Source organism: Hyla sarda, chromosome 7, assembly GCF_029499605.1.
Source record: "Hyla sarda isolate aHylSar1 chromosome 7, aHylSar1.hap1, whole genome shotgun sequence".
NCBI classification, from domain to species: Eukaryota; Metazoa; Chordata; class Amphibia; order Anura; family Hylidae; genus Hyla; species Hyla sarda.
Window position 1 is genome coordinate 103812091 of NC_079195.1, and position 25426 is coordinate 103837516.

Consider the following 25426-nt stretch of genomic DNA (forward strand, 5'->3'; position numbering starts at 1 on the left):
CATAGTGCTGGTCCTGGTCAGGTAGTCACTGAGGAGCAGAGATCTCTACACACAACAGCAGTGACTGCCATACCAGAACCTGCTCTGCATCTGCTACATGCAAGAGGCGTAAGACCAGCGGGTGACAGATTCCCTTTAATGGCCAATATAGAAATTATGTTAAACAGACTGCTTACAAATTTATGACATTCTTTTTATTTCCAGACCTTTTGTCTCTTTGGGATCTGAAAGTGATATAACTTGCATGTTTTGTGTTGTCCTCTCCTACAAGAATGTTTAAAGCATTCTTAACAATTATTGCGAAAATGCCTTGGTCTCACTTGATTGATGGTTTTTGTTTCCAAAGAGCCATATATTTGTGCAGTTATGTTGTTTCCCAGCTGTCTGAGTTCATTACCACCTCTTCCAATGGGTGTGACACTCTCAACCAGCACTGCTGTGTTGCCCGGGCTGTACTGCCGGGTCTGTAGCCCACACAGGAGTTTATATATTATACAGACTTTTGTCTTGATATTATTGGCTCTGAGTGTTATGGATGGAATGCAATTTGTCTTCTGGATCATCATGCTCAAGAAATGACAGAAGAGAAACTGCAGTTTATCCAGTCATTTTATCTGGTAAAAACCCTATATAGCAAATATGCTGACAAATATCCGCACATACGTGAGTGTACATCAGTGCTGTTCCACACTGTACGGACCGGCTCGCTGTCTGCTGAGGCACAGACAAGGCACATGTCAAGAATTGCCATACAGCAGAGAGCACAAAGCAGAATCTGCACTGATGATAGCAGCTTTGCGTTACCTGTGCTGTTCCTGATGATTTGAAAGGATAATGGACATGCAATGACATCTTAGTTACATGACCAATGAGCTAACGGGTCCTGTGTCCAGGGGGCAGTGTAACTGAGTCAAGACCACAGAAGAATACTGATACTCCACCTCCGACATCTACTGGGCAGACTGAACTAAATACTGCTGTCAGCCTGGGAGTGGACAAAAGTTGCAGTGGGGAAGGGTGGTGCGTGGAAATGCCATGTTACTGCTGCACCTTGGTATTGGTTTACTGCTGGTAGAGAAGTATGGTTGCTGCTCTGTATTCTTTTTCTACTTCATGGTGGTATATAGTTGTGACTATTGGGAGTAACACAGGTCATGCATGGTAGTATTTGGCACTATACTGTAGTATGTGTTTGAGGCTCCAGCATCAACCTAGATTGGAAGGTGAGGCCCAAGTAGGAACAGTTTGGAAATCCCTGGTGTAGATGGATGTGAATAATGTATGCAAGAAGCATTCTGACTGCAATAAAGCTGACTGGATGTGCAGTAACACTTCGATTTTGTGCCTCCTTGGCACAAATACCTAGGGGAAAAAAAATAAAATGGAGTACACACATATCCATGCTTGGAGAGACATGGGCGCCATCCACCTGCATTTAGTCAGCTATTAAGTATATGCAATTTTTTGCTCTGATTGAAAAACTAAGCAGTCTAAGCAAAACTGCTTAAAATTGCTCTTCATTGGGGACACCTTACTGATGGGTATATGCTCTTGCCACTAAGAGGCGCTGACGCTAGGAAAAAAGTCTGCTCCTTCCTGGCAGGATATACCCGCCCAATGGAAGTTAGGTAACCAGTTTTAGCTAGTGTCAGCAAGGAGGCAAGACACAGGTCTGGGTGCTCCCCAGACCATGTGTTTATTTTTTTTATTTTTTTTTCCTAGTTTGTCTGAAGATTAGTTTTTCTCTCCTTTTGTTGTTTTCTCTAGCGTGTTGCGACATGAGCATGGTGCCGACTGATCTCGCCCCCCCCCCACCCCCACCTGCGAGCTAGGGACTCAGTGCATTGCTGGATGGGCCGTTAACCCTTCCTCGCCTACAACCAGCGCCTGGCCGTGTACCCTGGGTCCGGGTCCCCCATTTGCCCCCGTTTGCCTGGTGAGCTGGCTTAAGGCAGGTGGCCCTAGCTGGTCGAAGTCTTCGAGGGGGAGTATGTGGCGGCTGAGGTGAGTATACAAACCCCCTCCAACACAACCGTTCCGGTACCTCCACTACTGAGCGAGGTGTCCGATGGAGTGACCCGTTGTGTACTATTGACCGATACGAGTAAGCCGGACAGTAGTCTACATGGTCTTCTACATTGCCTATCACACAATTGATATAGCTGCGGCTGGAGTTCGGTATCTCTTTACTGCGAGGTGCCCGACTGCATGACTTGTTGTCCACTATGCACCCATACCGGTAAGCCAGACAATGGTCTGCATGGTTTCCTCTGCCGCTTGTCAAACATCACACGGCTGATGTATCTGCAGCTGGAGTTCCTGTACCTCACTACTGAGCAAGGTGTCTGATGGAGTGAACCATTGTCTACTATGGACTCATACCAGTAAGCCAGACTATGGTCTGCATGGTTTCCTACACCGCCTATCACACGGCTGATGTAGCTGCGGCTGGAGTTCCGGTACATCACTACTGCAAGGTGCCCGACGGCATGACTTGTTGTCCACTATGTACCCACACCAGTAAGTCAGTGGTCTGCATGGTTCCTCTGCCGCCTGTCACACATCATTCGGCTGGAGTTCTGGTAACTCACTACGGTGCGACAGGTCCGTTGGAGTTACCCGTTGTCCTCTCTGGTCCCATACCGGTAAACCGGACAGTGGTCTGCATGGTTTCCTACACCTCCTGTCACACCTCACATGGCTGATGTAGCTACGGCTGGACTTCCGGTACCTCACTACCCTGTGTGGTGCCCGTCGGAATGACTTGTTGTCTACGTTGGACCCGTACCAGTACGCCTGACAGGTGGTCGGCATGGTTCCTACACCGCCTTTCATCAGCGGATGTTTCGGCAGCTGGTGTTCTGGTGCACTACTGCCATGCATGTTATACATAGAACTGACCAAGCGTTTCCTGCGGACCCCGTCGGATGACAGGGATGCATTCCACAGAGTCCCTATAGATTCACGGGATTCATGCCAGTCAGACAGTCCTTCGTCTGTTGGGTCATCTACACCGCCAGGTTGCCCGTTGGATGGGCCGCACCCCAGTTCCCCGCTTTCTGTGGGAGGTTGAATGGAGTGACCCTGTGCGCTCAGGGATCCTATTCCAGTCGACCAGACTGTTTTCCGCATGACCTACTATTACTTCAGGTCACCTGCCATACCCTTTTCACACCGTGGTCTGTGGTTCTGGTATAACCCACTGCAAAGGGGTAGATCAGAGTAAGTCTCCTCGGGTGGCTCCATGGCCTTTCTACAATGCACCACATGCTGATTTCTAGATTCCTCTCTGAATGCCTGTTACTCTGTCTAAGGCTGGGATCTTGCTTCACTGTGTGTTTCAGTATGTGGGACTGGCGTGGCCATGGTCCCTATGCCACATAACCAGACACTGTCTGTATGCTTTTCTGGTCTACCAGGTCACCACCTCCGTTTCTGCCGATGCCGCGGCTGCAGTCTGGTGTCTCTCTTCCGGGTGACCTTCTGCAAAGTGTATCTTTGTGGGTTCATGGGACCTTTTTCTACCTGTAAGGTCCAACGGTGTCTGCATTTTTCCTGCTCCACATACATTATTTTTCTCTTGATTCTGTGCCTGCAGTCTTGGTGTGTGGTACCATCAGTAAATTAGGTATGGTTTTTTTTTTCTGCAGAATCTGCTCCAGGGACTTTCTCAGTCACAGCAGCATCACTCTGTTCCCCTTCCTGGAGTTGCATACCTCCCTTCCTGCTGGTCCCTTGGATGTCTGCGGTTTCTTTTGTCGGTTGTCTTGGTACCACACTACTCGTGAGGTACAATGTCCTGTTTCCCTCCATATGATAAGGCCGCTCTGTCAGGTAGAGCCCACCTTTCCTTCTGTTCAGTGGGGTGTGCTTCCTGGGATTTGTTTCTGCAGTTCCGTTGAGCACTTCGGTTCTGGCATGGTGCCTGCTGGGGAGACAGTCAATTCTACCCCTCCCTATACCTCCAGGTACCTCTGAGTTTTCTGTCCTGGGTGGCTTCGGCACCTACTCTGCTGCCTTAGTCATCGTACGGACTGGCTCTCCATACGGCTTGTATGTTTGCCTAGCTCCAGTGTGCAGGATTCCTATCCCCCTGGTGACACGAGGTGGCTCTTCCATGCAGCGATGGGTTGTCGCTGGGGCCTGGGGGCTACATTCTCCCAGTCCTGGTCCATGGCTGTGGATCAGCATTTTCTTGCTCCTACTGTTCCTGGCGCACTTGCCACTTCCCTTTCCACAGGGGGTATGGGTATTGGGGTGCTTGGCATGGTCAGTGCCGGAGTTTCATCTCGGTCACCCTTGGTTTCCCTCCTCTAGGGGGACTGTTTTTGTGGATCTTTTTCTGCTGTTAAGGCGATTCCATCTTTGTTCCCACTATATAGGTGGGGTATCTGACTAGTCCCTTGTTTTTTTATGGGAACAATTGCCAGAGTTTACTGTCTGGGCTTGTGTGCTTCCTGTCCACCTTTTGCAGCCTGGCTCTCTTCCTGATTCTTGGTTACCTATTGCTGCTGACGCAGCCTTGACTCTCCTGTTGGAGGAGTTTGTTATCTTGTATGGCCGGTGACAGCTGGTCTCGCCACCGTCTGTTGTTCGGGTCCTGCCATTGCTCTTCTCCTCCCTTCGCACAATCTCCGTGGAAGGGTGTGTTCTTCCCGTTTGCCTGTGTCATTTGTACTGCACTGTCACCATAGTCTTCTGGATTAACTTTCCTGTGCCCAGAACCTGAGGGTCCCGGCTGGGTCCTCCTTTATTTCCCCCTCCGTTCCCGCTCCAGCAGGACATTTCTTCGGAGTGCTCTGGTCCGCTCGGACCACTTGGATCCAAGACCGGTTAGTCCTTGGCTTGGTCTCTGTCCCAGGATGCTGTGGCGTGCCTTCCTTTCTGGCGGCTCTTCCGGTCATTGGACCTTGTTTATGGTTGAGGTCTCGGGCATGTGTAGTGTTCCAGCCCGGGCTCCTCCTCGATCCCTGTGTGATCGTTCGGTACTTCACTTCTTCATTTTCCACATGGAAGTTTGTTGTCCGGAGAGTTTTCGCGGATGTCTGTTTTCCTTATTTTTCACTTATGAGTCTTCCGGGTGGCTCAGGATCCTCCATTTCCCATATGGGCCACTCCAGTGTTCTGGTATGTTCCCTTTCGAAGTGTTCCGCTTGTTCCTTGACCATTTACTTTACGGGTTCGTTTTCCGGGTGAGTCAGACCTCTCTAGTTTCCATGTTGGTCTCTCCGGTGCCCAGGATGCCCCTTTTCTGGGCGATTCGTTCCTTCTTTGTTTGGGGTTCTTTCCTCCAGAGTTAGAGGGCGTACCAGTCATCCAAATTACACCAGCCCAGCTACTGTCTCCTTCCAGGTACTCATGGTGGGCCCCTGGGACAGGGTTTTTTGAGTCTGCATCTGTTTAGGTCTTTGTTCTCATGCACCAGACCTTTCATGTCTCTCTTTATGGCCCATTGACGGGGGATCTTCTGGGAGCCCAATTTCTGGTCCTGGTTTTTCTCTGGCCTGGGGACTCTTCCGCAGGCCTTGTGGACACATGGTTTCAGTCTCGGGACTGATTCCTTTTCTCTTCTGGTTGTTTTTTCCCACCCTTGGGGACTGCTTTTGTACGTCCCATCAGTAAGGTGCCCAAATGAAGAGCAAATTTTTTTTTTTCTTTTTTACTCACTGTAAAATCTTTCTCGTAGCCATACAACTTGGATAGCTCAGAAAGCCCTCCAACACTCATGGCGAAAGTTTCGCTCATCGAGAAATTCCTGGAGCACCTCTCCCTGCCCTGTGTGGAGGAGGAGATGGTCACTGGCCTGTTAGCTCCCATTACAGAGGAAGAGGTGAAGCGAGTGCTTGCTTCTTTTCCCCCAGGTAAGAGTCCAGGCCCTGATGGCCTTCCTCTCCTGTACTATAAGAAGTTTCAGGATGTGTTGCTTCCCCACTTGACTGGTGCACTTCTCTGTTTGAGGGCTCCCAGTTGCCCGAACAATCACTAGAAGCGCACATCACTCTTCTGACCAAGGAAGGTAAGGACCCTAGAGAGTGTGGTAGTTTTCGCCCTATCTCTCTTTTGAACCTGGATCTCAAGCTGTGGGCTAAACTCCTCTCCCTGTATATCAAAAAGTTGCTGCCGCACCTGATAGGTGAGGAACAGGCTTGTTTTATACCAGGCAGGGAGGGATGTACCAACACGGAGAGGCTCCTGCGGACTATCTCGCGGGCACAATTCTTCTCGGCGTAGACGCCGAGAAGGCCTTTGACAGTCGATTGGCAGTTCATGGTGGCAACACTAAGGAAGTTTCGATTTCTGCGAATTGAAAGTACTGGCATTCGCCGATGATCTCTTGTTTCTCCTGGCGGACCCCTGGGCAGTTTGTCTCCCCTGGTGCAATTATTCGATGACTTTGGTGCGGTCTCCAACTTTAAGGTGAATGTGTCAAAGTCAGAACTTCTAAACATTACCCTCCCCTCTAAAGATTCCCTGCAGCTTCGCTCCCAGACTAGTTTCAAATGGTCAGACACACATCTCAATTATCTGTGGGTAATTATCTCTGAAAATTGATTCTCTATACAATGCTAACTTTGAGCCGTTGCTGAAAGACATAAAGACCATATTAGATGAATATGATATGCCTCTGATCTCATGGCTCGGTCGACGTAACGTCATCCAGTGCTATGTTCTCCCCAAAGTAACTTACAAACTTTCAATGGTGCCCATCTCACTCCGATAGATTTTTCACCACAATTAGGAAATTGTTCTCCGGTTATGTATGGAAGCAGAGAAGGCCCCGTATGTCACACACTCTTCTTTCTCGTTTGAAGTCAGAGGGGGGTATCGGGTTGCCAGATGTCCGCAACCTTTATAGGGAAATTCAGCTTCGGCATTGGGTGCAACTTACTCAGTCGTCACTGGCGCAATGTAGTTTCTTCTTGTCTCCTGTGTTTAATGGAGATGGCCCTCTTGCGGGCGTCTGGCTGCCCCCTACAACCCGCACCAGTTACAATGCAAAAAGTACACAATTATTCATTGATGGTGTCATCTCTACCTGGTCTTGCCTCTCCCCCTTTCTTTCTCCTGGTGTTTCCCCTCTTCTTCCCTCGCATCTTATACCTGCAGTCGTGGGGATGGACTCGCCTACCTTCACCTCAATGTGGAGTAAGCTTTCTACCGTCCCGGTTTCGCAGTTGTTCTCTGACGGTGGGGTCCCGACTGAAGCTGACATACGCCAACTACTACCTGAGGTACATCTGTCCTTCCTGCATCTAAACCATTTTATCTCATGTTGTGCCGCCTTTGCAAAAGAGCACCTACCCCTCAGAGCGCTCACAGATTTCTAGAGCTCCCTGCTCTCCCAGTAGGATAGGCCCTGGAGACTTTCTGACTCCAAGACAGCATGCCGGAGGGCGATGCCGCGGGGGAGGCCTGGTTATTTAGCTTCATGGGAATGTAAATTGAAACGTCCCCTGAGCGATATGGAGGTGGAGCGAATCCTTTCCTTTTCACAGGGCCCTTCTAGATGTGTACATCTACAAGAAAATCATTTTAAGGTCCTCTCCCGCTGGTACAAGGTACCTGAATTTCTCCGTGCCCATGGTCTCGCGCCCTCCAATGTATGCTGGAGATGCAAATCCCAAGTAGGAACACATTCACACATCTTGTGGCACTGCTCCAGCATAGCTTTGTTTTGGAGGGAAGTGGAGACTAAGCCTGCTACCATTACAGGGAATGCTATCCAACTTACTCCGGAGGCGGTCCTATTGGGATGCCCCTCTGTATCCTATGTCCCTGCGTCCGACACTCTCATCTCCCAGCTTCTTGCGGCTGCCAAGTCCCTAATTCCCTTACACTGGTTACAGTCTTCACTCCCCTCCATGCAGACTGGTATGCGAAAATATCCCAAATCTGTAGGTTTGAGGAAATGTCTAGTCGAGTGAGCAGATCCCATGATACCTTCCTTAAGACATGGCAACCCTGGTTGGATTCCCCTTATTCAAGGTGAGAGTCCCTGGCTGCGGCTGCCCTTTCGCTCTCTTGCCCTCTCGCTCTCTTGCCCTCTCGCTCTCTTGCTCTCTTGCCCTCTTGCCCTTTGCTCATTTGCTGATTTCCCATGCCCTCTTGAGTATGCTCTGAGCTTTACTGCTACTAGCGTCTTCCTTTCTTTATTTCTTTCTTTCTCTCTATCTTTCTTTCCGTCTTTCTTTTATTCTTCCATATTTCTCTTCTTTACTCCACCTATTGTTCCCACTATCTTCCTCCCCCCCCCCCTGTTCCTTCTGATTCCTAACCTTGACAGCGCAACGCTTGATATCCACCCTTTCACCTTTCATCTTCCTTTACCCGTTCCCCTCACCACCCAGTCCCTGCACTCATCTGTGTCAGGATAGCAAATTTAGATCTAAATGTGTGTATCAAACCTGCTTTTTGCTTTTAAGTTTTCAGATGTGTATTTGTCACTGAGTTCTGATATCTATTGAAAAACTGAGCTTCTTGCACTTGTTTCACCTGCGAGTGGATTTCATTATCTGTTTGACTTTTTGCTCAATAAAAATTATAATTGAAAAAAGAAAAAAAAAAATCTTAGCCTTCATTGGGGGACACCGCACCCACCCTTTTCTTCTCTTTTCGTCCGGATGATCCTATCCGGTTGTTGTTGTGTTTTTTTTTTTTTATCCGAGATTCTTTTCTAGGGTCTTTCGGATATGTCCTTGGTTGGCTTCTCCTGCTTTGTGACAAAACTGGTAACCTCACTTCCATTGGGCGGGGATATCCTGCTAGAAAGAAGCCAATTTTTTTTTTTTCTAGTGTTAGCGCCTCCTAGTGGCAAGAGCATATACCAATCAGTAAGGTGTCCCCAATGAAGGCTACGAGAAAGAGATTTTACGGTGAGTACAAAAAAAACTCCTTTTTTTTCTACTGGTTTGTCCTTCTTTAGATACTTTGTTATACCACGCCTGATGAAGACACCAAAGTAGTCTGGATAGCTTGCTGTTTAACATCCTTTTTTTCCTGCAACTGTTTCCTGGAAATGTTTTGGTAATGTTTGGTTATGATCCCCAAACCCAGGGATCTCACCTTATTGTCAAAGCTTTGAGACATGCCTTTAAAGCGTTACTGTCATTTCCATAAACTTTTGACAAATATCATTAAGAAATTAGTATGCAGACCTACATAAGAAAAATACAAACCACAGAGCCCCAAGTCTCATTATCACCTTTGCTAGATATACTTTTAAGACCAAATAATTCATAGTCTGTAAACAGAAACAAATGGACATCAAATATGTCCCACTAGATGCCAAAAATTGGATACTTTTTAGATCTAAGGGGGAAGAAGAAAAACCTATTCCTCCTTCCACTCCCCCCTCATTCACTGCCGGTCCATAAGGCAGTAGTCCCCCAGTGACTCTATTGTACAGTTTACATTGGCTGCAGTTATTACATGCCTTTGCATCTATTCAGATTTACTCTCCATGATGTTCCCTTGTTCCTTCTTGGAATAAAAAATTGGTTTCAAGAGAAATAAACTTTGTTTAAATCAGGTAAATATCAGCCAATTACATTCATTCAAAATAAATAGCCTGCTTTGGGGGTTTCACAGCTACTATAGACCAGGCAGTTTTTCATTTATTTTGCAATCACACACTGCTCACTGCTTTCCCTCTGTCTTTTGGTAATAATCCAGAGGAAGAGGACAAGGGTTTGGCTTTCTTTGGCGGGTTCAGAGATGACCCCTTCCTCCTGCCCCCTACAATTGCTTTCTTCCCCTTCCAAATTTGTAGTTTCAGGGTTTGTTCACACTGGGAAATTCCTTCTTGAATAAAAGTCTATTGACTTTTTAATGGTAATTTCGCCATTCTGTTCATACCCAGGAATTCCAATGCGGAATCGTATCCTCCCAGAAGATTGAACACGTTAATTCTTCTTGTGGAATCTGTCGGAAAAATCCCATTGAAGTCAATTGAACTTTATTTTCCCTTACAAAATGAATTTGGTTGGAATTTGGAATTGTTGCAGGATTTTGGTGTGGGTCAAACCCCAAAATGGCTGAGCTTCCTCCACAGCATTTCTTCATCCTTCTGATTTCACTCACCAATTTCACATGAAATTCCAAATATAAGATGGACTTTTTGCTGAGTTTCCTGACCAAAATGATTCTGCCTCAATTCCTTAAAGTGAACATACCCTTAGAGTTGGGACAAGTGTATGCACAGAAGCTTATAGCAGACTAGCTAGACTTATACGGCTCATATGGACACATGAGGCTGTGACGCAGCCGGATGAGCTGAAATTGTTTCCAGCTTATTGCAGTGGATAGTATGGGAAATCGTATAGCGTGTGCTTCTACTTATTTTCCTACTTGTTAAAGTTGATGAGTAGCAAAATACACTGTTGCGTTTGCTATGCATTGACTTCAATGAGTAGGAAAATACGGCACGTATGATCCTACCCTAAAGGTATCATGACGAAATGAAGAGAAAAAAACGGAACCTAGTCTAGGCGCTGTTCGCAGATCCAGGTTAATGAAACACAAATATGTATGGAAAGTAAAGTGCCCGGATGCACTATGTTTATTAATAAAGCTTCCAATGACTCGTTTCAGAGGGTATTTTCTCCTTCCTCAGATTGGCATCTGTTGCCAATCTGAGGAAGGAGGAAATTCCCTCCGAAACGCGTCATTGGAAGCTCTATTAATGAACATAGTGCATCCGGGCACTTTACTTTCCATACATATTTGTGTTTCATTAACCTGGATCTGCGAACAGCACCTAGACAAGGTATTTTTGTCTCTTCTTCTTGATCTTATGGGAGAAGATTTCATCCTCTCCCGTTGGACCCTGGGCCGTGCATTTCACTTCCACATGGCGAGTAACCCTAAGGGGTGATATGCCTATTTCTACATATATCTGGTGAGCAGCCATTTTGTAGATTCGCACTCCCCTAGTCCCTGATTGGGACACAAATACCCTGGGTAATACACGAGGCGCAGCCCTCTCCCCTTTTTTCTTTTTCCACAGCTAAAGATATCATAACTGCAAGACTATTTTTTTTCTGACTGAGAGCAGTAAGAATTTTCACTAACTGAGCAGATTACCCATGTGATCTCCTCACAAGCCTCTATTACATATCAGAAGCGCCGTTCGACTGGATTTCCTCTTTACATGTCCTGTGCAGTATATGTTTGTAGTAACATGTTTACAGTTCAGAATAAAAACATTCCATCGATGTTCTGTGTTGTAGATTGTGCCACACTGTCCAAGGTGTCCACCAGACGAGCCACTTGCAATCATGAAACCGGATATTGTCTTCTTTGGGGAGAATTTACCAGAGGAATTTCACAGGGCGATGAAATATGACAAGGATGAGGTCGACCTTCTTATTGTCATTGGTTCGTCATTGAAAGTGAGGCCAGTTGCTCTAATACCAAGTAAGTGTTTAGTAGATATGCCAGTAAAAGGTATTTGGTTTGCAGCTTTTGTATGTTTTGTCTTGTCTGAAGCTTATTATTGTCCTTTTATATATTATTTGTATATGCATGCTTAGACATAAAGCAAGGCCCTATACTGGGTGCAGTTTCAAATCTTAGGGTCCTATGAGCCAGCCCAACCCTACGCTGTAAACTGAATGCTGATCTTGTAGGTTGGTGCTAGTTTACAGAACCTGTACACATCTGAAGCACTGTGCAGGGAAGGCTGCGCAAACAATCGCTGGATGCAATTGGCCAACAAACCAATATTTGCTCCTTGGTCTGCTGATCACTGGCGCTATTACGCAGGGCAATATTGGCCTGTTTGACTTATAATCTCCCCATTTGGTAGAGCCTTTACCGTCCCGAGAACTATTGGGGGGGGGGGAGAGAATCATCAATGTTTGACAACAAGAAACTTAAAATATCAGTCTTTGTGGAAATAAGCAGTTGCACAATCATTTAGAAACTCTCCCACATGTTTATTATTAAACATCACATCTGGATTTTATGATCATGTTGCAGAACCATTGACTTGCACTGCAGTTCTGTTGTGGTGTTTTCCTACTGACTTTAGTCAAGATCTGCAATAATTAAGTTTTGTGGTGTTCAAATACTGCAGCAGCAGTTCTGCAATAAATCTGCATTGACAAAGAACAAATTGCTGCAGGTTTTAGCTGCAAATATTTAAATGCACTGAATGTCTAGCATGTCATTTGCCTAGCTGTTACCTTTTGCACTGAATTTTAATAATGCCATATTTACTTAAGATATAAAGGGGTTATCCAGCATTAAACAACCTATGCCCTGCTCACAAGATAGGGGATACGTTTCTAATTGCATAGAAGAAGAAGGTGGCAGCACTCACCAATACAGTACAAAAATTCTTCTTTAAAGGAGTAGTCCAGTGGTGACTCAGTGGTGAGCAACTTATCCCCTATCCTAAGGATAGGGGATAAGTTGCAGATCGCGGGGGGTCCGACCGCTGGGGCCCCCTGCGATCTCCTGTACGGAGCCCCGACAGCCCGGGGGAAGGGGGCGTGTCGACCTCCGCACGAGGCGGCGGCCGACACGCCCCCTCAATACAACTCTATGGCAGAGCCGAAGCGCTGCCTTCGGCAATCTCCGGCTCTACCATAGAGATGTATTGAGGGGGCGTGTCGGCCGCCGCTTCGTGCGGGGGTCGACACCCGCTATCTGGGCCGAGAGCCGGGGCCCCGTACAGAGAGATCGCAGGGGGCCCCAGCGGTCGGACCCCTCGCGATCTCAAACTTATCCCCTATCCTTAGGATAGGGGATAAGTTTTTCACCACTGGACTACCCCTTTAATTCAACGTGCAGAAGTAAACATTCAGTGCGGCTGGACACTGACGCCAAACATCGATCAGCAGAATGGATGACAGCTGTTGCGCATGCGCAAAGCACGCTTCATCAGACCCTGCCTCCTTCATGCATGACGTGCACCTATAAACTTCTCAGGTGTGATGTCAGCAAAGGTAAGCTTACAGATTAAAAAGAAAGTGTACTGAAACATTAAGAACAATCTGTAGAAATAGATGCTTCACAGGAATACACTATAGTCTAGTCTCATTAAGACCTAAATTCCCTTGAACGTTATTTCTTAGTATCCAACATGCTTCAGCTTGCAGAAGGGCTCTATGTCTATCTTAACCTTCTTTATTATTAACCCTTTCTAAGCCATGAAAGACTAGACTATTAGGATCACCATTATGTACTTCATTCAGGTGACTAATAAAGCGAGGAGCACCTTTTTTTGGAACGGATGGAGAAGATATGTTCGCGAAATCCGATATTCATGGGTCTTTTAGTACTTCCTAAATAGAAGTGCCCGCATTAGCAAGAAATCGCATATACTACCCATGGGGTGCGGCAAGTTATCAAATCATGTAATGTTATGCTACATCCCCCGATGCAAAAAACCTTACCAGGCATTAAGTGTGAACACCAGGAACACCTACCACATCTATAGCTACCTCTCGGACCTGTATTAGTAAGCCAGTCCATACCTTTTTTCTTTTTAGAATCGAAGGAACTACATGTAAGTGTATCTTTAAAATTTTTACACCTCCTAAAGGCTATCATTGGTCTGGTGGGGACTATCTTGTTTAGATCAGGATCTTTTTTTTTTTTATCAAAAACCAGTTCTTCAAAATAGCATTCTTGACTACATCGGCAAGGGGACTAAATTTGAACGAAAATAAAAATATATTCTCTTTCTCTTTATTGTTGACTGTTATACTTGTTTTAGGCTTCTTATTATTATGATGGAGTAGGGTACTTCTATCTTGATTCAATGCTCTTGTCCATGCTTTATCCAAAATCTGTTCTGGGTAATTTCTAACTGGCAAGCTCACCTTCAAATCGCCAGCTTGTTTCCTAAAACCATCTATAGAATTGTTTATGCGACGCAGACGCAAAAATTGACCATAAGGTACTGCTCGCTTTACGTTTTCTGGATGGTAGCTGGCGAAATGAAGGAGAAAATTGCAAGCTGTGGGCTTTCTAAACCCTGACGTGATGTCACGAGCTGCCTATTCTTCTTTTGCACCAGCACGTCCAAGAATTCAAATTTTTCTTCATCTGTATTGGACGTAAACTTTAGATTCATGTTGTTGGATGTATTAAGATGAAAAACAAAATCAGAAAAGGACTATTAGGTGCCATCCCAGGCTATGAACACATTGTACACAAACCTGAGAGAGCTCCTCATTGACCTCAAAAATGGATTGCTGTCACTAAAAACAAAACATTTTTCAAAAGCTTCCACGTAGAGATTGGCAAAAGTACATGCCACGAGGGTGCCCATGGCCACACCCCTGATTTGTTTGAACCATTCATTGTCAAATTGGAAAGCGGCGTTTGGCAGTACCAGCAATAATTCATTGCAAATAAAATCAATGAGGTTTTCACTGCGGCCTGTCTATATAAGTATGTCTCTGACCATATCTACTACAAGTTCTTGCGGAATACTGGTATATAAAGATTCGATATCTATCGATGCTAGGATTCCCTTTTCTGGCAAATATAAGTCTTCTAAACACCAAGAATTGATTGGTGTCTTTTACCAGCGATTGTATCTCCTGCAGAAGGGGCCTGTGGAGCCAATCCAAAAATGCGCAAGGAAATTTAGGTCTTAATGATAGACTAGACTATAGTGTATTCCTGTGAAGTATCTATTTCTGCAGATTATTGGCCCAGATTTATCAAAGAATGTCTACGGTAGAGCTATTTTCCGACATTTATTTGAGTGGTGGTTTGACTAGCGTGCATCTTATTTATCAAGAAGGTGCAGCAGGATGATGAATTTTGCACAGCTCTGCTGTGGGTGGAAAAAGCTCTACCACATACTCTTTCTAGACACTTGTGAGGGAGGGAAGTAGACACTTTCCTGCATACTGAATTTGGCAGGATAGGTGTTTTTACTTACTTTCACAGAGCTGCCTGGACATTTTTATGCCACCAGGACCAACCAGCTGTGACCCGCTCTCAGCTTCTGAGCACATATCATAGAAGAGGAGTGGGACACTGTCGTCCACAAGGGGTTGAAGGTTGAATTCTGGAAGGTAGAAATTATTCTCACGCCTACTGGTAGGTGGTGTAGCTTTGCGCCTAAAAAAAAAAAAAAAAAAAAAGTACCATTGCGCACAAAATAGCAAATGATAAATACGTGAGCACTGCATGGTCAAAAAGAAAAAGTTCTACAGGTAGACAAAAAGAGTTACTGTCTAAATCAAAAGGCGCATAAGTCTCAAAATATGCTGCTTGGGTCTGAACTGCGCCTAAACATAGACAAAAAAATTGCTTTAACCCCTTAAGGACCAAGGACGTACCGGTACGTCCTTGGTTCTGCTCCCGTGATATAACGCGGGGTTACACAGTAACCCCGCATCATATCACGGCGGGCCCGGCGTCATAGTGAAGCCGGGACCCGCCGCTAATAGTACGCAGCGCCGATCGCGGCACTGCGCGCTATTAACCCTTTAACCGCGCTCAGAGCTAAAAGCGAAAGTAAAAAGTGCCGGTTAACTCAGTGGGCTGTTCGGGATAGTCGCGGCGAAATTGCGGCATCCTGAACAGCTTATAGGACAGCGGGAGGGCCCCTACCTGCCTCCTCGCTGTCCGATCGCCATGTGACTGCTCAGTGCCTGAGATCCAGGCATGAGCAGTCAAGCGGCAGAATCATCGATCACTGGTTTCCTATGAGAAACCAGTGATCAATGATAAAGATCAGTGTATGCAGTGTTATAGGTCCCTATGGGAGCTAGAACACTGCAAAAAAAAGTGAATGAATATCATTTAACCCCTCCCCTATTAAAAGTTTGAATCACCCCCCTTTTCCCATAAAAAAAAAAGTGTAAATAAAAATAAACATATATGGTATCACCGCGTGCGGAAATGTCCGAATTATAAAAATATATCGTTAATTAAACCGCTCGGTCAATGGCGTATGCGCAAAAAAATTCCAAAGTCCAAAATGGTGCATTTTTGGTCACTTTTTATATCATTTAAAAATGAATAAAAAGCGATCAATAAGTCCTATCAATGCAAAAATGGTACAGTTAAAAACTGCAGATCACGGCGCAAAAAATGAGCCCTCATACCGCCCCATACACGGAAAAATAAAAAAGTTATAGGGGTCAGAAGATGACAATTTTAAACGTATTAATTTTCCTGCATGTAGTTATGATTTTTTCCAGAAGTCCGACAAAATCAAACCTATATAAGTAGGATATCATTTTAACCGTATGGATCTACAGAATAATAAGGTGTCATATGCACTGCGTAGAAACGGAAGCCCCCAAAAGTTACAAAACTGCGTTTTTTTTCTTTAATTTTGTCGCACAATTATTTTTTTTTCCGTTTCACAGTAGATTTTTGGGCAAAATGACTGATGTCATTACAAAGTAGAATTGGTGGCGCAAAAAATAAGCAATCATATGGATTTTTAGGTGCAAAATTGAAAGAGTTATGATTTTTTAAAGGCAAGGAGCAAAAAACGAAAATGCAAAAACGGAAAAACCCCCGGTCCTTAAGGGATTAAAAGCAATGATAAATCTCCCCCCATTGTTTTTAATGTTTCACTACACTTTCTTTTTAATCTTTAAGCTTACCTTTGCTGACATCACACCTGAGGAGTTTATAGGTGCGCGTCATGCATGAAGGAGGCAGGGTCTAATGAAGAGTGCTTTGCACACGTGCAACAGCTGTCATCCATTCTGCTGATCAATGTTTGGCGTCCGTGTCCGGCCGCACTGAATGTTTACTTCTGCACGTTGAATTAAAGAATAATTTTTGTACTGTATTGGTGAGTGCTGCCACCTCTTTTCTTCTATGGAATTTTGTATTGACTGTACACTCTGGTTGGTTCAGCACCCGTTTTAACAGTATCTCACCGGCGGTTTCTAAAGGAACTGTGTGTATCCTTGTGCCAACCACTGTGCCTTCCCTACAATTTTTAAGTTTCTAATTGCGTCTCAGGGGAAAGGTTGGATGAGTTTGAGTCTGGCTATTGAAACCCCCTGGGATCTCCAGAATAGAGTCCTAAACCTGCTGCATGGAGTGTGGGTTGGCACTTGCTCCATGCATTCTCTAGGGGAGTATCAAAGATGCCAACTAGACAGATCTGTACTTGGGTGTATCTGTTGTTCCGATAGAGAATGCTCTCCATACAGCTGGGAGAATCGGTCCACTTTTCTGAAGATCGTGGGGGTTCCAGAGGTTTGACCCCTTGCGATCAGTATACTAGAGTACCCCTTTAAAGAGGAACTCAGACACATTTTGTATCCTGTGGAAAGAAAGGTCTCCGATTTCAGGGAGTCCAACCGCTGGGACCCCCGCAATCTACTGCCTGGTGCTCCTGTGTTCTAAAGATTTGTGTTCAGAACACTGGCTATCCTCATGCATGGAGCGGCGGTGATGGACACATCTCCTCCATGCACTGCCTATAGGGGGTACACGAGTACAGCTGTGGATAGGAGATAAGAAAAGCAATATAGTTCCCCTTTAATGCAGATGTACGGACAAATTCCACACCAAATAACTGGCTATTCAGAAAGTGGCCATTTAATTGGATAATACCTTTTTTTTTTTTTTTTTTTCTTTCTTTCTTTCTTTCTTTCTTTCTTTTTAAGGTTCAATCCCTCATGAAGTGCCTCAGATATTGATCAACAGAGAACCATTGCCTCATCTGCATTTTGATATTGAACTACTTGGTGACTGCGATGTTATTATAAATGAATTGTGTCAGATGCTACGTGGAAAGTATACAGAACTATGTACCAGTTGTATGAAACTTTCACAAATCGTAGAAAAGCCTCCCCGACCAAGCAAAGTAAATCTAGTTGTGCCAGATACAGTACTACCCAGGCCATTTGGTACTGGTCAAAATATATTTTCACAAGATGGGTTAGCTCACCCAGAACTACCACTCACTCCACCCCTTGAAGAATGTCAGTCTTCAGAAAGTGAATCTGAACCACCTCAGAGTGAAACAGGAAAATTGGGTCTAGGATCTGCTGATGGAAGAGCCAGTATAACGCAGCTGGAGTTGCCAGAGTCTGTAAGTGAGGCTCCAGTCAGCAATGATGAGGATTCTGAAAAGATTGTTACAGAGAGCAGTATTGATCCATCCAGGACGAGTCTGACAAGTAAAGCTACAAAGGAACAGATCAGCAAACGTCTGGACGGTAAGTGCGCATATCTTGTGTCTCTCACGACTGACTGGCTGAATCAACAGACTTCATATCCTTATTAATGTGATATTACCTGCTACCCTGTTTTGTATAGTGTTGAAATAGACTTGTGGTTCATATTTTGTACAGTGACTTACACACCTTGTTCATGTTCAATTTGAGTAAAACAGCCAAAAATTGTCATTTTAACCCATTAGTGACCAAATTGGCCTTTTTTTAATAGCTTCTCCAGTTCCAGAGGAAAAAAAAAATGTGAATTGGCTTAGGTTGGCATGAAACCAAAAAAGAGTCTTACCCGCCTGCTTTGATATTTCCCTACCCAACACACACTTCTGTGACCCCTCCAGCCCGGAGGAGCTTCCAGCTTAAAGGGGTTCTCCGGTGCTTAAACATCTTATCCCCTATCCAAAGGATAGGGGATAAGATGCCTGATCGCGGGAGTCCCGCCGCTGGGGACCCCCCGGGATCATGCACGCGGCACCCCGTTTGTTATTAGTCCCCGGAGCGTGTTCGCTCCGGGTCTGATTACGGGCGACTACAGGGCGGGCGGCGTGTGACGTCGCGCCCGCGTGTGACTTAACGCTCCGGCCTTCAATGCAAGCCTACGGGAGGGGGCGTGATAGCTATCACACCCCCTCCCGTAGGCTTGCATTGTGGGGCGGAGCGTGACGTCACACACCGGCGCAGGCGTGACGTCACACGCCGCCCGCCCTGTAGTCGCCGGTAATCGGTCCCGGAGCGAACACGCTTCGGGGACTGATTACAAACTGGGTGCCCCCCCCCCCCACAATGTGAATGTACAGGGTACACTCACATGGGCGGAGGATTACAGCAAGTATCCGGCTGCAAGTTTGAGCTGCAGCAAATTTTCTGCTGCAGCTCAAGCTGCCAGCGAGAAACTACTGTGAACCCCCCGCCCGTGTGACTGTACCCTAAAAACACTACACTAACACAAAATAAAATAAAAAGTAAAAAAACACTACATATACACATACCCCTACACAGCCCCCCTCCCCAATAAAAATGAAAAACGTCTGGTACGCCACAGTTTCCAAAACGGAGCCTCCAGCTGTTGCAAAACTTCAACTCCCAGCATGCACTTATAGACTCTACATGCTGGGAGTTGTAGTTTTGCAACAGCTGGATGTTCCACAATGTGAACGTACAGGGTACACTCACATGGGCGGAGGATTACAGTAAGTATCCGGCTGCAAGTTTGAGCTGCGGCAAATTTTCTGCCGCTGCTCAAACTGCCAGCGAGAAACTACTGTGAATCCCCCGCCCGTGCGACTGTACCCTAAAAACACTACACTACACTAACACAAAATAAAATAAAAAGTAAAAAACACTACATATGCACATACCCCTACACAGCCCCCCTCCCCTCCCCAATAAAAATGAAAAACGTCTGGTACGCCACTGTTTCCAAAACGGAGCCTCCAGCTGTTGCAAAACAACTACTCCCAGTATTACCAGACAGCCACTGACTGTCCAGGCATGCTGGGACTTTTACAACAGCTGGAGGCACCCTATTTGGGAATCACTGGCGTAGAATACCCCTATGTCCACCCCTATGCAAGTCCCTAATTCAGGCCTCAAATGCGCATAGCGCTCTCACTTTGGAGCCCTGTCGTATTTCAAGGCAACAGTTTAGGGTCACATATGGGGTATCACCGTACTCGGGAGAAATTGTGTTACAAATTATGGGGGGTATTTTCTGCTATTACCCTTTTTAAAAAGCTAAAATTTTTGGGAAACCAACATTTTAGGTAAAAAATTATTATTTTTTTTTTTACATATGCAAAAGTTGTGAATCACCTGTGGGGTATTGGGGTTCACATTACCCCTTGTTACGTTCCCTGAGGGGTCTAGTTTCCAAAATAGTATGCCATGTGTTTTTTTTTTTTTGCTGTCCTGGCACCATAGGGGCTTCCTAAATGCGACATGCCCCCAGAGCAAAATTTGCTTTCAAAAAGCCAAATGTGACTCCTTCTCTTCTGAGACCTGTAGTGCGCCAGCAGAGCACTTTTCACCCCCATATGGGGTGTTTTCTGAATCGGGAGAAATTGGGCTTCAAATTTTGGGGGGTATTTTCTGCTATTATCCTTTTTAAAAATGTAACATTTTTGGGAAACCAAGCATTTTAGGTAAAACATTTTTTTTTTTTTTTTTTTTTTTTTTTTTTTTTACATTTGCAAAAGTCGTGAATCACCTGTGAGGTATTAAGGTTCACTTTACCCTTTGTTACATTCCCTGAGGGGTCTAGTTTCCAAAATGGTATGCCATGTGTTTTTTTTTTTTTTTGCTGTCCTGGCACCATAGGGGCTTCCTAAAGGTGACATGCCCCCCAAAAACCATTTGACGCTCCTTCCCTTCTGTGCCCTCTACTGCGCCCGCCGAACAATTAACATAGACATATGAGGTACGTCCTTACTCGAGAGAAATTGGGTTTCAAATACAAGTAAAAATTTTCTCCTTTTTACCCCTTGCAAAAATTCAAAAATTGGGTCTACAAGAATATGCGAGTGTAAAAAATGAAGATTGTGAATTTTCTCCTTCACTTTTCTGCTATTCCTGTGAAACACGTAAAGGGTTAATACACTTATTGAATGTCATTTTGAATACTTTGGGGGGTGTAGTTTTTATAATGGGGTCATTTATGGGGTATTTCTAATATGAAGACCCTTCAAATCCACTTCAAACCTGAACTGGTCCATGAAAAATAGCGAGTTTGAAAATTTTGTGAAAAATTTCCAAATTGCTGCTGAACTTTGAAGCCCTCTGGTGTCTTCCAAAAGTAAAAACTCATAAATTTTATGATGCAAACATAAAGTAGACATATTGTATATGTGAACCCAAAAATGTTTTATTTTGAATATCCATTTTCCTTACAAGCAGAGAGCTTCAAAGTTAGAAAAATGCAAAATTTTCATTTTTTTTCATCAAATTTTGGGATTTTTCACCAAGAAAGGATGCAAGTTACCATAAAATTTTACCACTAAGTTAAAGTAGAATATGTCACGAAAAAACAATCTCAGAATCAGAATGATAACTAAAAGCATTCCAGAGTTATTAATGTTTAAAGTGACAGTGGTCAGAATTGCAAAAAACGCTCTGGTCCTTAAGGTGTAAAATGGCCTGGTCCTTAAGGGGTTAATATTGCTGCACCTGAAAAAATGAGCACATGTTCTGAGTTTTTGTCTTCTCTTCATTTACCATGACCCTCTTAGTCAATGCATTTTTTCTTGTGTAAAGGTAAACATGGGATAGCTTTGCCTCAGATGCAAAGTCTACAGCAATCTACAGTACCATGCATGTAAAGAAGCTTTTTAAAAAAAAAAATCTAAATGCCCAAAGCTAGCACTGTGGTCCCTTTAATTTCAGAATCAATGGGAATATATAATTTATGCTGCCTGAACCACGAGTTATTAGTGGGTCCCCAGCTGCTTTTTCCTGTCCTACAAGCTTTGATTGATCTTTTCCTAACAGGAAGAGATCTATCTTTCTATGGCCGGCATGGCAAGCTGAAGCCATCTGGTAACTTTTGGTTCAGGTAGCATGAAAGTGATGACAGGTTCCCTTTTAAAAACATTACGCTAAAAGCTTTTCTTGTTGGAATGGAGTGGCTTACTTTTTTTTCCCCCCTTCTGTCTTTTTAGGTACACAGTATCTATTTTTGGCCCCAAATCGCTATATCTTTCATGGCGCAGAGGTGTTTTCGGATTCTGAAGATGACCTGTCATCCAGCTCATGTGGAACAAACAGTGACAGTGAATCACTACAAAGCCCAAGTTTACAAGAACCAGTTGATGAGGACAGCGAGAATGAAGATTTCTACCGTGTCAAATTTGACAATGACTCTGACATAGAACACAGAGTTGGGCTTGAGGAAGAGTCTGAAGTAATTGTAATACGTGAAAATAATGAGGTTTTAGCAAATGACGATACATCAACAAAATTATAGTATAGACATTGCCTTACATCTTCTGAACACCAGCATTAAGGATTGAAACTGGACATTAAAAAGCATGGGAATACGTGGACTCGAGAGCATGCAAAACACAAATGTCAAAAAGTATAGTAAAACACAAATAAATGGTCGTAAGAATTTTTAAATAACTTTATATTCACTCTAAACCATTCTGTAATTATTTTTGTAACTGACTTTTTCCTGTCTGCGTAGTGGTGGAACTTCTTATGCAGTATTGTGGTTAAAAATTGATGTATCCTTTTAGATACAAGGTTTTTTGTTTTTTGTTTTTCTTTTATGACAAAACTACTATTGAAGATATTTAAATGTAAGGTTTAAGTTAAAGGAGCAGCTAAAATAGGCCAAAGACAAGGTTTTGTCATTACTTTTTTGAGTAGCAGTACATTGACCAATGCTAACAAAAGAAAACACATCACTTTTACTTTTTTCTGTACTTTTTTTATCTGACAACTTCATGTTTTCTAGTCTATTATTATTATTATTATTATTCCTTAACTAAATTAGTTATTTTTCAGCATTTTAGTTTTTGTAATTTGGACTTATTGACTTATTTGGGTTAACAATGAGCCAATGTAAATGAGAACATTTTCTTTTCTTAACTTTTTTTAAAAATCTATATGAATGTGTAAGTACAGTTCTCCATAACGCTATACAAATGGATGCTTGGCTCTCTGAGTAAATGCAACTGTTCCCGCGATATTCATGTTCTGCAGCTTTTTCTGTTCACTGAAAAATATCAGAATTTATTTTCCCCTGTTTTGTGTCGAAACTGTGCCTAATTTATTTTCCCCAAGTTTTTGTTGTCTGTATGGGGAGAGCTTTTTCCCTCTGGTAGAGTTTGTATCAGAGTTCTTTCAATAAAAAGTCTATCATCTTATTATGCAATTTTCCTGTAGTATGTGATCTTGATACATATTGATATTTCGATATTTATACTTTGGAATGTATCTGTACAGTTTTTTGAAGAAAATGTAACTTTTTATGCATTTGAATCACGTGATCCCTTCTTGACAAGTGAAAGTATGTTTCTCCTTCCATATTAAAGTGTGTGTTACTTGTACTTAATTTACATGGTATTTGCTGTGGTCACCCTTCACTCTTAAATAACTCTTGAGGTCATGTATCTACCGTATTTATCGGCGTATAACACGCATTTTTTAGGCTAAAATTATTAGCTTAAAGTCTATCTGCGCTTTAAATCAATGAACTGCAGCGGCTTTTGCAGGTCCAGAGACCTGCCGTCGCTGCCCGATTCTCTGCCCCTGCCTATCCTGGGGTCCAGAGACTGCCGACACCGCTGCCTCATTGCCTCCCCCATCCCCGGTTTTTCTGACCCCACAGAAGCCCCCAGGAAAGGCAGGGGGAGAGAGGCCGTCGCTGCCTGCTTCTCTCCCCTTTCCTGGGGTCCAGAGCCCTGCTGCCGCCGCTTCTCTCCCCCTGGCTATCGGCACCGCTGCCCCATTGCCTCCCCATCCCCAGTTTTATAATTACTTGTTGCCTGGGTCGGGTCCACGCTGCTTCTGGCTCCGGTGTGGCGTCTCCTGCGTTGTTGCTATGCGCTGCGCTACGCAATGATGAGTGACGTCTGCAACCCAGCGCATAGCAACAACGCAGGAGACGCCACACCGGAGCCAGAAGCAGCGTGGACCCGACCCCGGCAACAGGTAATTATAAAACTGGGGATGGGGGAGGCAATGGGGCAGCGGTGCCGATAGCCAGGGGGAGAGAAGCGGCGGCAGCAGGGCTCTGGACCCCAGGAAAGGCAGGGGGAGAGAAGCGGGCAGCGACTGCCTCTCTCCCCCTGTCTTTCCTGGGAGCTTCTCCGGGGTCAGAAACAGTGTATCGGGGTATACACATGCACACACACGCACCCTCATTTTATCAAGGATATTTGGGTAAAAAACTTTTTTTACCCAAATATCTTTGGTAAAATGAGGGTGTGTGTTATAGGCCGGTGCGTGGTATACCCCGATAAATACAGTATGTATCTACAGTACTTACAATATATATGTTCCCTCTCCCTATTGCCTTATAGTGCTGCAGCTTAGGGCAACTAAATGAGGTTGTATCTAGAAAATCATCCATGGAAGCTGGGTCATTGTCCCAACACTGGGTCATTGTCCCAGGTTTTTATACCCCTGCATGGTGAATAAATTAGTGGACATTTTCACAGATTGCTCTTACGAGGCCGAAGCTGAGTGACAGTGCTATTATTGATCTTGATAGCTGAACTAAGAGTGACTGCATCTGCTGATCAGGGTAACATGTAAAATGAAGTATGTTGCAGGGGTGGGGGCAAAAAAGACAACAAAAAAGCTTTGTTCCAAAGATCTGGCAGACACCAGTGGGGTGTAAATGCTCACTGCACCCCTTATTAAAATGGGGTCACATGTGGGGGGGGGTCCATTGTTCTGGCACTATGGGGGCTTTGTAAACACACATGGCCTTCAATTTCGACACATTCTCTCCCTCCAAAAGCCCAATTGAGCACCTTCTCTTCTAAGCATTGGAATTTGCCCGCAGAGCATTTTACATCCCCATATGGGGTATTTCCATACTCAGAAAAAATGGGACTTCAAATTTTGAGGGGCTTTTTTTCCCATGTGAAAATGAAAAATGTAGGGTAACACCAGCATTTTAGTCAAAAACTATATATTTTTTTAACTCAGTGTTTCGCAACCAGTGTGCCTATAGCTGTTGCAAAACTACAACTCCCATCATGTACGGTTTGTCATTGCATGCTGGGAGTTGTAGTTAGCAACAGCCTGAGGCACACTGGTTGCGAAACACTGAGTAAGGTAACAAACTGTGTTTCGTAACCAGTGTGCCTTCAGCTGTTGCAAAACTACAACTCTCAGCATGCATTGACAGCCGAAGGACATGCTGGGAGCTGTAGTTATGCAAAAGCTGGAAGCACACTTAAAAAAAAATATATATATAAATGCTTCCAGCTTTTGCATAACTACAAGCCCCATCATGCACAAACAGCCAAAGATCATGCTGGGAGTTGTAGTTTTGCCACCAGCTGTTGCAAAACTACAACTCCCAGCATGCCCTTTGGCTGTGCATGCTTGGAGTTGTTGCTTAGTGTACAACTCGCCACTTGCTCTATCCTGCCGCCGCCACTGAGGACGACACTGCCGCCGCCCGGGGGACCTCCTCCTATGCAACTGACTCAAGGGACCCTCCATGTCGATGTCAGGGACCCCCGCCTGCCCCGATGGACAGGTAAGGGACCCCCCTACTTGCCCGATCACTTCCCAGCAGG

The 25426-nt window shown here is 44.7% G+C and overlaps 1 protein-coding gene across 1 annotated transcript in view; it reads left to right on the forward strand.

Moving 5' to 3' along the window:
• The window catches only part of SIRT1 (sirtuin 1), a 57162-nt gene extending 33945 nt beyond the window's left edge, over positions 1-23217 (forward strand). Inside the window, exons 7-9 of the mRNA XM_056530249.1 lie at positions 11229-11415; positions 17607-18161; positions 21827-23217. Of these exons, the coding sequence (XP_056386224.1) occupies positions 11229-11415; positions 17607-18161; positions 21827-22131 (1047 nt within the window). The 3' untranslated portion in view covers positions 22132-23217. The remainder of the gene's footprint in view (positions 1-11228; positions 11416-17606; positions 18162-21826) is intronic.
• The last annotated feature ends 2209 nt before the right edge of the window (positions 23218-25426 follow it).